At 60.8% G+C, this 16,337-nt stretch overlaps 5 protein-coding genes across 5 annotated transcripts; all 5 read right to left on the reverse strand.

Annotated features, from left to right (window-relative positions):
• Nucleotides 1-3,470: 3,470 nt before the first annotated feature.
• Nucleotides 3,471-3,914, reverse strand: LDBPK_220370 (protein kinase, putative; the record flags this gene model as incomplete). Its single annotated transcript, XM_003860739.1, has 1 exon — nt 3,471-3,914. One exon carries the CDS (start codon nt 3,912-3,914, stop codon nt 3,471-3,473), a length of 444 nt encoding a protein of 147 aa, XP_003860787.1.
• Nucleotides 3,915-5,709: 1,795 nt separating this feature from the next.
• On the reverse strand, nt 5,710-7,266 carry LDBPK_220380 (hypothetical protein, conserved; the record flags this gene model as incomplete). Its single annotated transcript, XM_003860740.1, has 1 exon — nt 5,710-7,266. One exon carries the CDS (start codon nt 7,264-7,266, stop codon nt 5,710-5,712), a length of 1,557 nt encoding a protein of 518 aa, XP_003860788.1.
• Nucleotides 7,267-7,997: 731 nt separating this feature from the next.
• On the reverse strand, nt 7,998-9,728 carry LDBPK_220390 (hypothetical protein, conserved; the record flags this gene model as incomplete). The annotated part of the gene is made up of 1 exon (XM_003860741.1): nt 7,998-9,728. One exon carries the CDS (start codon nt 9,726-9,728, stop codon nt 7,998-8,000), a length of 1,731 nt encoding a protein of 576 aa, XP_003860789.1.
• Nucleotides 9,729-10,898: 1,170 nt separating this feature from the next.
• LDBPK_220400 (hypothetical protein, conserved) lies at nt 10,899-14,303 on the reverse strand (the record flags this gene model as incomplete). Its single annotated transcript, XM_003860742.1, has 1 exon — nt 10,899-14,303. The coding sequence occupies one exon, from the start codon at nt 14,301-14,303 to the stop codon at nt 10,899-10,901; it is 3,405 nt and encodes a 1,134-aa protein (XP_003860790.1).
• Nucleotides 14,304-15,547: 1,244 nt separating this feature from the next.
• Nucleotides 15,548-16,030, reverse strand: LDBPK_220410 (hypothetical protein, conserved; the record flags this gene model as incomplete). Its single annotated transcript, XM_003860743.1, has 1 exon — nt 15,548-16,030. The coding sequence occupies one exon, from the start codon at nt 16,028-16,030 to the stop codon at nt 15,548-15,550; it is 483 nt and encodes a 160-aa protein (XP_003860791.1).
• Nucleotides 16,031-16,337: the final 307 nt, after the last annotated feature.

Genomic DNA, 16,337 nt, shown 5'->3' on the forward strand with positions numbered 1-16,337 from the left:
GGTGGTGCAGCATTCGCAGGGGATGGGGAGAGGGTGCACTCGATCCTGCGCTGCCACGCGCTGAGGCACGCCCGCTTCCCGTCATGAGGGGCATCATAATTTTAAAAGTAAGACGAAAAGGAGTTAGGAACAAAATCGAAGAAGAGGAACAGGTCAGGAAAACGATGTGCGTAGACACATTCACACAAATGCCCGTGGCAGCGCACGTGCACACCGCCGTATACGCCACTCAGAAGGAAGGAAGGCCAAGGAACGGCACACACACACACACAAAGAAAAAAACGAGAGAGAGAGAGAGCAGCGCAAAAAAAAAAATGGGCCCGCACACAACGCAACGGGAACAGAAGAAACAACAACAGCAACCGAGATGTATACATATGTATATATACATATATGTATTTACGTACATACAGATATATATATATATATGCATGTGCATGTTTTCTGTAAATGTGTGCGTGTGTGTGGCAGCCCAAGACACGTTTTTATTTCGTTCGTATTCGTGTACCTCTTTTTTCCCCTTGTATGTCTGTGTATATCCGTGTGTGGCTGTTGCGGTTGCGGTGCTTGACTTTCCACTGGTGGCTCCCTTGCGGGTTTGCCGTGTGTGCTTTTGGTTGCGGTGATGGCGGTGACTGCAGCAGCAGATATGACGGCAGGCCACAGCACGGAGGCGGAAGGGTGAGACGGTCCGGGGGAGAGGGCAGGGAGGGGATGTAAAGGAAATGAAACGTAGCTGTCGCCGGGGTGTTTTCGTAGCGAAGAAGAGACGTGAAATCACGCACAAAAAAGGAAAACGAGATGGCACCACAATAACCAGTTAAAGGAGAACTAGAAAAAAAAGAAAACACGCACACACACACACGCACAAAGATAAAAAGGGCGGGAACAGGATGATGACAACCAAGTAAAGCAAAAGGAAGGTGCTTGTGGGTGGGTGGAGACACACGATCAGTGAGGTGCACAGGAGGAGTCAGGCTTCACGGAAGAAAACAGAAGTGGGGGGGGAGAAACATGGTGCGCCGTGCACCATCGATGCTCTCCCGCGGATACTCCATCAGACACACTCACTCAACTTCATGCAGAGGGAAAGACACGACGCTGCAAACGCATCCCTCTTTCGCTCTGAGTGTGTATCAACATCGAGAGGACGAGGCAGCGGAAGCGGCAGCAGCGTGGATAAAATGTACAACGGCGCATGCGGAGAACGTGGTCAGCCAACGAACACAACAAACCCTAAAAAAAAAAGGAAGAGGCATGCAGATTTCCTTCGTGTGCGTGTGTGTGTGGGCAGATCACTTCGCCGCCTTTCGCAGATGCCCCCACTAACCAGAAGAAAAGAAACCAAAGCAAACAAGTGAAACCAAAACAAGCATCATGGGTATTCGTCTTGCTTCATGGCCGCAGCCACCAGCTCCGCCTGTCGCGCCATGCGCGTGAGGAAGGCGTCTGTGTACAGGCCTCGCTCTACCTCCGTGACCTGGAACATAGACAATGGCATGAGGCGGCCATTCGGCAGCCGCAGCGCCGCAGACGCAACCCCGTCATCTTCGCTGGGGGAATTTGTCGTTCCACTTGCCATGGCAGTTGCAGTATCGCGGCCTACTGCTCCCAGTTGAGCATCTGCAGCGCTGAAGAGGTCGTCAAAGAAGGGGTGTTCAACCAGCTCCGCCGCAGTGAGCCGCTTGTCAGGTGCGTAGCACAGCAACGACGCAACAAGCGCCACCGCCTCCGTAGGTGTGTCAGCGGGGAAGAGCCTTCGCCACGGTATCGCGTGCACCTTCAGAACATCGTAGTACTCCTCAAACGGCGTAGGTGCCACGTCATCCAGCGTGGCCGTGGCTGCAGTTGACGGTGGCGCAGAGAACGCCGTCTTGTAATCCCGAGGGTCTTTGGTGGAGGACGACGGTGGCGATGCCGTCGCCATACCAGGCGATGCCGAGGCCTGAGACGAGATGCCATCGTCTAGCGCGTCGCGCAGAAAGTCTCCATGACCATCGACGTCATATCCGCCCTGCTGCGCGCCGCCACGCAACTCGACGTCGTCCTCCTCCTCCGCCTGGTAGTCCACCTCAAGTTCCAGGCCGCAGGATCGATCCTGCCGCACCCCGCCGCCGCTGCCAGAATGAGGATCGGTGTCGAGGCTCTGGTGGCGGTGCATGGCGCGGGTGCGCAGCAGCGCCTCTGCACACTGGGGGTTCATGGCGTACATCTCCCGTTTCGACGGCGCCCCCAGCACCTTAAACAGCTCCGCCATTTGATCGATCGAGGTGCAGCCACGGAAGAGGGGCTTGCCCGACTCGCGCAAGAGCTCCGCGGCGATGCAGCCAAACGACCACATGTCAACGGCGCAACCATAGTGCAGCGCACCGAAAAGTAGCTCAGGAGCTCGGTAGTAGCGGGAGCAGATATACGACACGTTCTTCTCCTCTGCAGGTCGCGCTATCTGCTTTGCACTGCCAAAGTCGCAGACCTGCACGCGGCCGGTGTCAGGGTCGACAAGGACGTTGGCAGGCTTCAAATCACGGTGGCAGACATGGCGCACATGCATGAACGCCAACGCCCGGGCCAGCTGGAACAGCACCACCTTCACCCAGCGCAGGGGAAGGTGGTTGAAAGCATCACCACCGCTGCCGCCGGTGCTGCTGTGGCGGCTGCTGTTGCTACCGTTGCAGCCGGTCCCGGCGTGCTTGGGTGACGCCGGGGGGCTGTCTGCCGTGCCTTCCGGCAGCTCGCCGGACAACAGCTCTGCCGCTGCCTGCTCCGGCGAAGCGAGGGGAGATGGCGAGCTGGATGTGACCATAGTGGGCATGTCGTGAAACCGAAAATAGTACTTCTTCACATAGCACAGGTCCATCGGTAAGTAGCTCATCACCATCTCGAGATATGCAAACGCCGCCAGGGGAGCTGAAACCGGCGGGGCACTCGTGGAAGCGGCGCCGCTGCCACCGCTTAAGGGGTACCGATGCGCTGCTGGGTGGTGCGATGGCAGGGACTCAAAGCCCGCACTGGCACCCCCGACGCCGACCATGTCCGGCCCCAGCGCTTGCTCTGATGAGGCGGTGTCGTAGGTGACATAGAAGTCAAGCAGTTCGACGATGTTCGGATGGTGTGTGCCAGGCCACAGGTGCACGTCCTCCACGGTGTGCGAGGATGACGATGCTGACAGGAAGGACGTAGACGAGGCCCTTGCCGCGCCACCGGGGAGTCGCGACGCGTCATTGCTGTCGACAACAGTGTGCGATGGCTGCTGGTGCCGCGGGTTGTCGACGAGAACGGAGTTCAAGATCGCCACCTCGCGGTTATGCAGGCGGGCGTCATAGTGAACACGCTTGATGGCAACTTTGACACCTGTATGCACCTCCTCGGCGAGAAGAACGACACCGAAGCTGCCACGGCCCACGTAGCGCAGCGGCCTGTACATGGGGGCCGTTGCCTGAGACGGGGATGCACCGTCGCTGCTCACGGTCCTATGCAGTTGCGGGCGAGATGCGGCTGATGCACGCGCAGAGGCGCGAGAGACCGACAAGGGCCGTCGAGACCGCACTGACTTCTCTGACATCACCTGAAGTGTGGGAAGGGGGAAGGGGGGGCGGAAGAACGCAAAACGCGAGAAGCAGGAAGACGTAGAAAGAGGGGTGAAGGGGCAGTACTAGGATAGCGCCTTTGGTGAGTGTGCTATTCGTGTGAAAGTGCGTATACGAGCGACAGGGACCCGATGGCGCGAAGACCCGCTGCCGCACCGAGACGCTCGCCGAGGCACACACACACACGCGCGCGCGCAGGAAAGCCTTCTGCGATGAAGGGCAAGAAACACGAGGAGGAGGAGCGGGGCTCGAGGAGGGGACAGCAAATAGAAAGAAGCGTGAACAGAGAAGTAAGCGAAAGACGTGCACGCACACGCACGCGCCCATGCACGACCCAGAGCAAATGGGTGGGTGAGCGAGTGGGTGAACACGTGAGCGAGTGAGTTGGGGTGGGGGAGAGAAGATAATAACAAAACGACAACACGAAAACACGAAACCAGTCAAAATGGTGATGATGCACAGTTACGGGATAATGAGCGTGTTGTGTACCCGCGTCGAGAAAATGGAGATGAAGGGAGATGCAGGGCTTTCTTTTTGCCGTGCTCACACCTTTTTCCTGTACAGAGACACGCTCCTTCGCTGTTCGCGCAGCACGCCGGCCAGAGCAGTGGTACTTCAACCGCCAACGACTTTGTGGTGCAGATACACGTGGCCAGGGTGCGGCAGCGGTGGTAGTTGCATGTATGTACGTTCGTGCGTATACGAGGCAGGTGTGCACGAAAGCCCGCAGATTGAAAAGGTGGGAGTGTGGTCGCGCGAGATACACGAGTAGAAAGCGCAAAGGAGGGAGGAACGAAAGCGAAGGATGGCAGAGTCCGATGCAGACAAGGTGTAGAGAAGGCAGGGGGGAGGAGGACGGAGGAGAATATGCGTGCAGAAAGAAGACGAAAACAACGAGGCGAAAGAGCGGTACGGTGGCCCGCGCGAACGCCACGTGTGGGTGGCCCACATCGCAGCCAACACGGCCAAAAGAGGGACCGGTGTGAAGCTATCCTGCTCGAGATCATACGACGACGGCGTAGAGGATGCAAAACAGGGTGGGGAAGGGGGCATAGGCATGGCGACACTCTAGGAGTGCGCGAAGGTAGCAGATTACTTCCCTGCAAGTTTGTCAAGTTGTTCTTGTTTTCCGATGTAACGACATCGCTGAGAGGGAGGAGAGCGAAGTGCAGGATATGATATGTCATCCCCAACACGGCCTCAATCGTTGTTTAAGGGGAGAGGGGAAAGACGGAGAAGACGACACAAAAAGAGAGGGAGTGGGGGCGTGGCGAGGCGAGGCAAGGCGGGGGAGGAGGGGGGAAAAGGAAGGAAGGGAGAGGAAGAGAGGCGTGACGTCTTCGCTCCCCCTCCCTCCCTTCCTCTCCCCCTCTCCTCCCCCGCCTCTCCACTGCTTCTACTGCCGTGCAATCTCGATCACGCGCGGCTCCCTCAGCCCTTCTGTTCTCCGTCCCACTCTTCCCACTCGTTCGGCACGACGTGGGCAGCCGCACGCCCTCCTGTGAGGCCTTTTATGCGTGTCCTTTCGCCTGTACGTGAGTCTCGCATAGGCACACTCAAGTCGCTCAAGCATGGAAAGAAAGTGCCCAGAGAGAAATCAAGAGAAGAAACACACACACATATATATATAGCGAGCGCGCGTACCAGAACAATAGAGAAACACAAGCGAACGAACCGCGACGAGGAGAGAACGGAACCAGAATCGAGCTCACTGCCGACGTCCTGCCGGCATGCCCGAAGGTGCGCGACCCACAGGCCCACAGACGAGAGCGCGCGTGCGTAACGCAAAGGAAGGCAAATGCGAGATCGGATACGCGACAGCACCCACCTTGTGCAAGCCCACCCCCTCATCCCCCCACCTGTGTCTCGAGGGGCCCAATACAGCGAAAAAAAAAGCAGCAAACCAACGATGACATCACCATTCCATTCAAGATGCTGAAGCGGCACCAGGTAGAGGGAGGATGAGGTAAGCGCCGGCAGTGGCTGGAAGGTAACCGGGGAGGAGGGGGCTGACGCACTCTGTCCAAACTCCACAGTGAATAGACCACACAGGGTGAGGAGGGGGAGACCGCACGGCTTCAGGGGGGGAAGGGGTAGCGGCTCTTGTCGCATACCCACAGTTTCATCGTCGCGGGTTAATGTTGGCCTTCTCGATGTAGTCGCCCAGCTTACCTGAGACGTTTGTTATGGTTGCCGCCGGCGGCCTCCATGGTAGCACGCCGTTGTAAGATGTCGGGTCGCGCGGGTCGGGCTTCATGAACGACTTCTGGAAGGCCTCTGAGCACGTCTCTAGCACCTCAAATGGCGAGGCCACCGTCGGGTCGCGCTGGCACTTCCACACAGCCTTGCTTTTGTGCTCATCCATCTGGTCCTTGTCCGACGCGCCGCTGATCACGCGACTGAAAGTGGTCAGTAGCTGCACGCACTTGCCCTTGTTGTCGATCGTCTCTTCGTTGTAGCGGCGAAGCGCGTTCAGGGCGCGGCCTAGGTCCGTCTTGATGAGGTGCTCGCGGCTCACACCCATGAACGCAGTGAGGTCCTCCGTCGCAGCAATGCTGCCTTCCATCGGTAAAGAGACCAGGATATCGAGCGCTGCTGTGCGCAGCTCGTACGGCGCTGGATCAGCGCGGTCGACATCGTAGAGCCAGTAGCTCAGCTCCTGCAGGATGCCCGCCTCGACGAGCGGACCCACTATGTACCCCTGCCGGCACCGAGCCTGCACAATGCTCTTGAGAGCGACGCGGTTGAGCGGGAAGGCGCCGGGGAAGGTGTTGCGGCCGCTAATGATGTCTTCGTCCAGCTGTCGAGCCTTCGCCATCGCAGCGACCAGCTCCTTGGCAATGGCGGCGAGCTCCGCAGAACTCGTCTTGCGCTGCGCCGCCTTTTTGACCGCCTTTTCGGTCCGCATCTTGGACTCGCGCAGGGCAGCCTTCTTCAAACGCGCCTCGATGGCGGCCGCCGCGTCGGAGAGATCGGCCGCCGGCACCAGCCCGAGCTCGCCATCCACATCATCCGCGCCGTCCGCCATGCTCAGGAACATGCTCCCCTCACCACCGTCGTCGTCGTGGTCGTCCCTGCGCGCCTTGGTGCCCGTCTTCTTGCGGCTGCCGCTTGCCTTCTTGTGCTTGGAGGCCTTCTCCTTGCCCTTCGACTTTTGAGAGCCGGCCTTCTTGCTGCTCTTGTGCCTGTCCTTCTTCGACTGGGAGGCCTTGTGCAGTTTCTTCCACCGCTTGTACAGCCTCTTACCCAACCGCTTTGCCGCCTTCTTATCCCCGATGCTCAGCAGCATCACGTCATCCGCGTGGCCGCCCTCCGCTGCACCGGCAGACGCTCCGGCGTGACCTTCCGCACCAGAGGGCGCGCCGCCGTCGCGAAAATCTACCGCATCCTCCACCTGCTCCTCATCGTTGTCAGCGACGTCGCTGCCGTCGTCCTCTTCGTCGCCGCCACTTCGCCCTGCCTCAGCGTCGTTGTTGTCGTTCTCCTCTGCGTCCGCGATGGTTGCGCGAAGGACGTGCTCGAAGGTCCAGCTACTACCGTCATCAGTGTCCGCGCCTGCAGCCGCCGGACTACCGGGCCCACCCCCCACGTAGCCGCTCGCGACGACTGAATCCTCGCTGTCCGTGTGAACGGGGAGCGAGGCGGGCACCAGGCCCAGAATGGAGTCTTCCTCCTCCATATTCTGACGAGTTTCGGCTGCCACCGGAAAAAAAATGAAGCACGACCGTACAGATGACGCCCAAAACAACGTGTTAATGCCTTAGGCCTGCCTCCAACAGGCACATGCACCACGGAAGGGGCAGAACGAGCGGGAGGGAGGGAGGGAGGACCTGGGTTCGCCGTGTCCACAAGACCCAATCGCTGTGGGTGGGTATCTGTATGTATGGGCTCACGTACTCTGTGAACGCGTCCGCCAGCCATGTGGACCAACACCGTGAGGGGGCGCGGGCGGGCGTACAAGCACGAGAGACAGAAGGTTCGGACACACACACAAGCACAGACGTAGAAAGACGCATGTGCCAAGAAAGACGGCGAGGGGATCAAATGCATGAATGAGAGCGAGTCCGCGAGAAAGAGGCCATGCGCACATCTCGGACAGCACTCGCGCGGCACCAGAGCGGCACTATGGACTCCGGCGCCGCGTGTGTGATACCCGTGTTCCTGAAGCGATGCCTGCCTTGGCAACCTGCTCGTGAGAAATGTGCACACAACTGGCAGTCACGAGGAGAGCCTTCAGCTTGTGTGTGCGTGTGTGTGTGGGGGAAGGAGGGAAGGAATAGCAGTAGCAGGGACGGCCATGGCTAGCCAGACACATACGCAGATACCAACGCACGCACAGACCCCCCCCCTTCCGCGTACACAAACTACGCAAACGCCGTTGTCACAGCCCTCAGCGGCCATTACTAGGATCTACAGGTACCGCCACTGGGAGCTCCGCATCCATGAACCAGTGTACTGCATGCTGCTGGGTGTGCCAGATGAGCACGTCAGCACTCCCGATGGCCGACGCGAGCCACGAGAAGGGGGCCAGAGAGGCCCACTCGGACTGCTCCGGCGATTCTGCAGGAGGTTATCAGTACCGACGGCCCGCGTGCCAGCAGCTTCGCCAACAGTAGTCTTCATGAGATGCACACGGTACCGCCATGCCACGCTGAAAGGGAGGAGGAGCTCATCGTGCCGTGAAGTGGCGCCGCTCCTTGCATCGCAAGCCTCCATGTGGCGGTCGCCGTGCCGCAGCGGGCGCCACACGGAATCGCATTCGACGTACGCTACAGATAACTGCACGTCATGGAGGGAGACGGGCGGCGCCTGCGAGAACCACGTGCGCGCCGTGTGTTCAGCTGCGCCATCGGCTCGCGCCGCTTTCTTTCCTGGCTGGCGCTCGACCTCAACGCCGACCTCGCTGAAGCTCACCGCCGGAACCTGCGCCAGGGACCATGCGGCGTGAGAGACGGGCACGATTGGCGACGGATGCATGTGGGGGGAACGCAGCCGCTGTACCAGGTCTGAGGCGGCAAGCACCATCGCAGGAGATGGTAGGTCACCGCAAGCGTCGCTTCGGCTCTGCGGATGCCCGCCCGAGAGAGAGCTCACAGAAGCCAGGCTTTCTGACGGTGACGAGGAGGAAGGCCAGCAAGCGCCACAACCCCTCGCCACGCTCCCTCCCGCCTCCACCAACATCACCGCACACTTGAGACGACGCTGCAAAAGGCACAGCACGTAATGCAGAAGCGGGATGGCCTGACCGGACGCGCGCTCGAGCAGCGCTGACGTCGACATTCGCCCCATAAACCCGTCCACGATACACAGCGGTACGATGTCCACCTCATGCAGCGTGGAGGTGCGAGCAGCCGTGGGGGACGACGCGGCAGCGGATAAAGCTGCCAACGATGAGGCGGGGGCAGCGGCAGCAGCGGTGGCCGTCACCGCACCGGAATCCGTGAAAGACAGCGAGGACGGAAACACCAACTCGGTCCTCATCTTCGGCTCCCTCGACGCACTAGGCTGCCCGCTGCCGCGCGAACATGTCACACCACACACACGTGAGGAGGGCGAGTTTGGCGTGCCTTCTGGACCCGAAGCCTCTGGAGCACCATCGGCTACGGTAACGGTGGGGAACGTGTAGGCCTGGCACACGGCGTAGAAGTCCTCCATGGAAGTGCAAGGCAGCACCTCTACTCGCCGCACAGCGTCCAGCACCGCTCGCTGACGGGCTCGAAGTTGAGCTTCGGAGTTGAGCGACTGCAAGCACGGTTCCGACGACGCCGTGCGAGCAGAAACTGGTGACGAGGCAGTGCGCCCTGCACAGCCCATCTGTGTGAAGTTTTGGGCATCGTGCAGCGTTGCGGCGTCGCCTTGTCGCACGCTTAGTGCCTCTTGCCGCCGTGGCTGCAACGCCATCCACTGCCTTTCAATGGTCACCGCAAACCTTGCCAGCGAGAAGGCTTGACTCGTCGGGGCGTTGAGGAACAGTACACGACCGCCGCGCAGCGCGTGTGCGGCGGCCACCTCGTAGGCCAAGCGCTGCTCAGCCGCTGGTGAAGCAAAAGAAGAGATGAGCGCTCCCTCGCCAGTCGCGGATGCACGCGTCGATGACGGCGCGGCGGCAGCGGCAGTGGTAACCAAGCAGACGGAATTCATGCCCAGCTCAGCGCACGCGTCGCCTGTGGTGCCCTCGTCGGCAGCCGCGGTAGCATCGAACGCTGCTGCCGGCGAAACGGAAGGTGCATCTTTGCCCGTGTCAGAATCGCAACTGCTGGCGGCGTGCTGTAGCTTGAACACGTGCGGGGGCAACAGCTGTACCGGAATCGCATGGAGTCTCTGGACGACCGACCTGGCACTCTCTCGGTGACGGTGGCGAGGGAGAACTGCGGTGGTAGTGGCGGGCATCTTGACAGAACTGAAAAGACCCTTGCCCACGTTTTGCACAACTAAGTTTGAGCGGGCTTTTGTTTACATTCTTTTTTTTTCCCGCTCTGATGCAGAGCATGGGTAGAGTAGCGGAAGTCATCCTTTCCCCCGAGTTTGTGTGTGTGTAAGAGCGAGGCGTGTGAAAGAAAGCGAGGCGTCAGCGGTAGCCATGGTATCAGCGCTTGAGTTTGCTCGCCCTCTGCCGCTGTTGTTGTTTCTTCGGTAGGGGGCAGACTCTGTTTGTGAGTGGGGAAGTGAATGTGCGTGTCCTCCAACGGATGGCACGCACACGCACGCAGACTCCACCTGCGGCATTCCCGTATCAAGGCGCGAAAGCAAGGCAAACACGCGCCCAGAAATTTCAGAAGAGTCGCATGCGGGATGGGCACAACGAATGAAGTGTGCGCGTGTGCGCGAGTGCCGCGCGCCTCACCAAAGGGTCGTCTGCTGCTCGCAGTGCAGCCGCGCGCCCGAGCGAGCAGCTAGCCAGGGAGATCGAGACAACACGGGAGCAAGGCAGTTACCAGGCGCAGCGACAGCCTCCGTCGCCTCGCGTACGCCGGTGCAGTCTGTACACTCCGACACACGCCCGAGCTTACATGCACGTGCATGAGCCCTAAAACTCACTCCTTTGTGTGTGTGTGTGTGTGTTCGGTGGCAAGGAGTCCAGTGAGACGAGTGAGGAAGAAGGCTAGCGCTCTGCCCCCCCCCCTCCTTCTCTCTCCCCTGTCATGACAAGCGAAGAGAGATGGAACATAAGAAGGCGAGGAGAGGGGGCCGCGCCCTACACCGCACACACGCCCACGCAGAGAAATACATGCCCACAGCAGATGAGGTTCATGTCAATGAAAAAGTAGAAGCGTCGTGGCCGTGCCGCACCTCGCGCTCCTCGACCTCTTCTCAAAGAGGTCCATCCGTCTTGAGAAACAACGCGACCATGTCCTCGACGCTTGGGAAGTAGTCAGATTCGTCGTCGTCATCGTCGGCCTTCCCAGCTGGCACGACCGCCGCCACTGCCGCTTCCTTGCTGTGTGGACCAACATACCAGCCAGGAAGGGGCTCACCAGCGCCACCGGTTGCTGTACTGCCCCTTGTCCTTGCGGACGCCTCCGCGGCCTGGAGACGCAGACGACGGCGCAGCTCGCGTGCCTCGGCGACGCAGACGTTCTCGTAGAACGCCCGCGCGCATACGAGAATCTGGTCAAGGCTTATCTCACGGCTCAGTCCGTTCGCGAACTGTAGGAGCGTCTCGTACGCTTGTATGTGAGTTATGATCTGTGCGGCGAGCGCGCCGAGCAACGCCACCGTGACGACCACCTCGTACGCCGTGGTGTACGGGCAAGCGAAGAGCACATCCCAGAAGCGCATCGTGTCCTCGATGCTCGGCAGATCGCGCTTGAAGCAGACCAGTATCCAGCGGAAGCAGAATGACATGTCATCGGCCATGCAGTTCTTCTTGAGATGCGTGTACAAGCCCGGATGGAAGTGCCGCGTCAGCACCTGTGCCTGGTACAGCTTGCGCTGCAGCCCCTTCACAGCCGCGTACGGCGCACCAGCCGTGCGCCCCTCAATGACAAAGTTCGCCGACATGTGCTCACTCAGTATCTTGCGGAAGCACATGAACACGGCGGCCTCAGACGCCGGGGACAGATGTGGTGCCGGGGGCAGCGAGGGCAACGCGGCAAGCAACACCACCGCCGCCACATCGCTCATGCCCTGGCTGTAGCCAAGATCCATGTCCAGCATCACATGCGCCAGCAAGAGCTCCTGCAGCACGCGCAGCATATCGGAGTCATCCTCGCGAAAGGCCGGGTGCGTCCGGTCGGTCCTCTGTACATCCTTCACGATGGATTGCTTGGCGTACCGGTAGGTGGCGAAGTGCGCCTCCTGCTCCGGCAGAAACGATTTCCACTGTGAGGTAAGGCGCGTGTAGAGCGCCTCGTCGTTTCGGAGCGCCTCGGCTTGCTCGACCTCGGTCGAGCCTACGCGGTAGGCTCCGAGCAGGTAGCACCAGACCTCGAAGCGGACGCTGCTGTCCCCCAGCCCTCCTCGCTCGTAAACAGCTTGACGGAAGGCACGCCAGCGGTCAGCGTTCAGCCTCCTTGTCTGAGGCGGCAGGGCTGCCGAAGTCGCACCGTGCGTGGAGTGGTTCTCCGGTGCGTTCCCGTGCTGTTGTGGATAGCGCTGCTGCTCCGGAGGGACGTCGAAGACGCGCTCCCAGTCCGCCGCGGTGACCGGCGATGGTGCGCGGCTTCCGCCGTCCAGTGGGAGGACCGGACGTGGAGGAGAGTAGCATGCGCCAAGCCGTATCGCCGTCATCTCGTCCGTGAGATCCTCAAAAGAGGAGGCGCTGGAGTAGTCCTGCGTTTCGTCCGGCGAGTTCGTCGTCGACGCCCATGCGCGTGTGGCGCTGCCGACCCTTCTGTCTCCCCTGCCACGAGGATCATCGGTGTGGCCTGCCTCCTGTTCGAACCCCGTCAACGCGGATGGCCAGTGCGGCGCAACCGCGCTCATGGCTTCGTAGCGCAAGTTGGAGGTGTAGTGCGAGAGCAGGCCGCCGACGCCGCGGGCGCCACTGCGGAAGAGCGCACGGGTAGAGAGCCGCTTGCGCCAGCCGTGGAGCTCGCCCTCTGGCGGCTGCGCCGGTGGGGCGCTAGCGCTGCTCGTGCTTCGCCCTGCTGGTGATAACGGAAGCCCCAGATGCGCGCTGCCCAATCGGCGCGCCCCGTGCGACGCCTGCAGCTCGGATGGAGTCGCGGCACCCCGGATTCGTGACGGCGACGAAGTGCTGATTCCGTCGGCACCTGTAACTCCGTTCGCACCATCTAGCAGGAGCAGAGACAAGTTATTGCGGCTGCCACGGTACGCGTAGACGAGCCCCGGCGAGTGCTGCCGCAGTGCGGCCATACACCGCGTGATGCCGCCTTTGTGGAACACAAAGGAAAAGGACGTTGTCGGGGCAGAGCGGCGCGATGAGATAGCGGCAGCGCCACCGCTAATCCCCGACGGCGATGTGAGCGCGCACCCCAGCGAGTTGCTGCCAACACGCACAAAGACATCTGACGGGCATTTCGCTGCATAGGCAGCCGCGCCGGACTCCAGTTGCAGGGTCAGCATCTGCACGCGACGATCTCGTGGGGTCAACATGTCGGTGTCGTTGCTCTCCGCCTCATGGATATCGCGTACAGCGAAGCAGAGGCACCCTAGCGTTTTTGTGCTGCTGCCGGCAATGTCTTCGGTGCTTTCTGCAGCGGTGCCTGCGGCAGCGGCAGCCTTCTGAGGGGCAGTGGCGGTCGAAGTCAAGTGCTGTAGATCGCGGCGGAGCGAGGGCGTGGCAAGTGGTGCCGCAGCTAAGGTGTAGGGTGTGTCCCCCGCTTGCCCCATGTCCGTGCTGTCGACGGCCCCTGTAGCAGCAGCAACACCTGCAACCCACAGGACAACGGTGACGGTATTGTTCTGCTTCCCTACAGAAGCTTCGACAGCGGCTGCGCCCGGTGGTTGACTTTGCGACGACTGCGGCGGAGCTGCGTTCGCGTCCGCGCCCCTGCATCGCACCGGTGTCGCATTCAAGGCGCTCCTCACGTCCTCCCCGGCAGTCTGCAGCGCCTGTGGAGATGCGGGCAACTCCATGACGCCCTGCCCTGTCGGGGAAGACAACTGTGGTAGCTGGATGCCTTCCACTGCGGCCACCGAGCCTGCACCTAGATCTGAGGTGGGCGCGTTCGTGTCATGGTTGCTGAGCCTTTCCGGCCCCTGGCGCATCTCCTCTGTATGGTCCGTTTGGTCAAGGGTGTTTATGACAGTTACCATAGCGGTCGTTGGCGACGCCTGCACTGAACTCGCTCCCACTGCGCCGTCCCCGGCGTCCACAAAGCCAGGACTTGGTGAGGCGCAGAAAGCTGCAGCTTCGTTGGCGAAGGCGAACTGCCGCTGCGACGGCGCCGGCGTGGCAGTAACGGCAGAAATCGATCCCCACGTGTCCTCCGGCAGCTCGCACACGTACATGGTACCGTGCGCTTGAGTTGGAGTCGACGCCTGCGGCTGTGACGGTGACCAGGGGAGCTGCAAGAGCTGCGGGGATGGCGTGCGCATAACCGCTGTAGCTGTCGGGATTACGCGGGTGATGCCGCCACCACCAGCGCTGTCATTGTCCGCCTCCGGAACGACGACGGAGCCGCGAAGTACACACCTTGACGAGGGAGCCGCTCCGCTCGCTGTCTCGGCCAGCGAGATCTGCTCAAAGACCTCGTAGCGGCGATGCTTCTGGTTGAGAAACTTCAATAAGCCTTGGGCGGAGAGCGACATGGCTGAGCAATAACAAAAAAAAAGCAACGGATGAGGATGCTGTCGTATGCGCGCGATGCTACGCCCGTGGTGTATGAAGAATCCAAGGGGCGTGTGCAACGTGTCCAGCTCTCCTGGAAGTGGGGACGACAGAAGAGAGGAGGAGGAGAAGGGGGTGGGGGCACACGACAAACCCTCACGTGAGAAACGACCCCAAAACACGAGAAGGCAGACGTCGACGGGGAGGGCGAGTGAGACGCACGGCAGCGTGGGGCCCGCAAGACGATACGAAAACAGAGGAGAGGCGCACGCGCTGGGAAGAAATAGAGCGGAGGCTGCGATCTAAAGAAAGGGTGCCTATATTCTGAAGAAGCAGAGGGACGTAAAACACCATGTGGCGGGATGAGCCACGCGCGAGGCGGCCGGTACGTGAAGCGGCCGTGCGTGTATGGGTGTGAACGTATGGGTTTGGGTGGGTGGCCACGAGGCGGTTCAGTGACGCGTAGAGCGTCACAACAACAGCGGCAGCGGCTCACGCCTACGAGAGAGAAAAGGAGATTGTTGTGTATATGTGCGCACGAGTGCACGCGTCGAGTGCTTGTATGGGCACGTGCGTGTGCGCCTTGACCACTTCACCTTGCGTTTGCGGATTGCGCCACCAACACCTCCTCCTCTTTTTCCCTCCCTCTCTGCGCGTGCGCCCAGAGAAGGGCTGTCGAATATGGAGTGCGAGATTGAAATATGCCGTGGTTTGGAGGTGTGTGAGCGTTGTGCAATTTGATATGTGTGGGCTCCGCGAGCGACGCGCGCTGCTTAGCGGAGGGATGGCGAGACAGACAGAAATGCGTGAAAAAGAAAGCCGAGGTTCACGAGAGAGGCGTGACCACGAGAGAAAAGAAAAAAGAAGATCGGAGAGAAGCGCGGATGGGCAGCTACTCACAGGCAGCACATAAGCATCAGAGCGGCGTCCTCGGATGTCGCGACGGCCGTGGTACGGAAGTATTACGGCCGCTCTCACAGTGGAGAAACAACAAAGGCGCCGTCGCCCTGCCTTTGGTTGGCCTCACCGCGGCTAGCCTTCATCCACCCCACCCGCGAAATACGCCAGGACAGACCCACACGAAAAAAATGAACCGTAGTTGCTCACCTATTTTTTTTTTCGTTGGCCTCCCCCTCCACCCACGCCATCGTAAAGCGCACGCGCAGGGAAAAGGATAACTGCGGCCCATACATGCAGCCTGGACCCAGCGCACACGCGGGCACGCTCAATCGCAGCGATACAAGAGGTGGACACCGAGCTGTGTCTCCACCGGCGCACTCACCTCGCCGCGGCGCAGCCTAAACGCCGCCTTGTCGATCTCGTCCGCGAAGGTGCCCTTCTCGACCACCCCCAGGTCGCCGCGCTTCTTCTTCGCTGACATCTCACAGTACTCGTCGACAGCCGCAACGAACTCCTCAGGGGTCCATGGCGAGAAGCCAAGATCCGGAGCGACTGGCACTCGCCGCCGATGGTCGGCCAGAATGTAACGCGCCATGTCAAGTGCGTCGGCGCGAGAGCGGGTGATGATCTCGCCCTTGTTGCGCCCACGCGAGATAGGGTTCTCAACGTCTTTGTGCTTGATGACGAGCTGGAAGAGGTGAATGGGGGCATACTCCGCCGCTGCAGAGGCAGTCGCAGCTTCTGCCGGCGAGCCGCCGGTTGCATCTGCAGTTGCATGCATTACGGTCGTCGCCGCAGGTTCAGCCATCCGTCCAACATCGCTGGTAACAGCGCCGTGGGCACTGGAAGTGGCAGCCTCTGCAGTCGTGGAGGATGTTCTTGGCTCGTTCGCCACCTGTCCTTCGGGTGCCGGGGACACAGCGGTAGCGGCGCTGGTGGCCGAAGCGATCACGGCACTTGGCGCTGTCGCTGGGCAGGTGGCGGTGCCGGCGACAGCAGCAGAGAGCGACACCTTGTCTGCTTCACAGAGTCCGCTGTCCGCCGACGCCAACCCCGACCCGTGCCGCTGCGCCGCCGTATCTTCGTCACCGTCCTCGCGAAGGCGCTTCAGCTGC

The sequence above is a fragment of the Leishmania donovani genome, chromosome 22 (assembly GCF_000227135.1).
Source record: "Leishmania donovani BPK282A1 complete genome, chromosome 22".
Taxonomy (NCBI): Eukaryota; Euglenozoa; class Kinetoplastea; order Trypanosomatida; family Trypanosomatidae; genus Leishmania; species Leishmania donovani.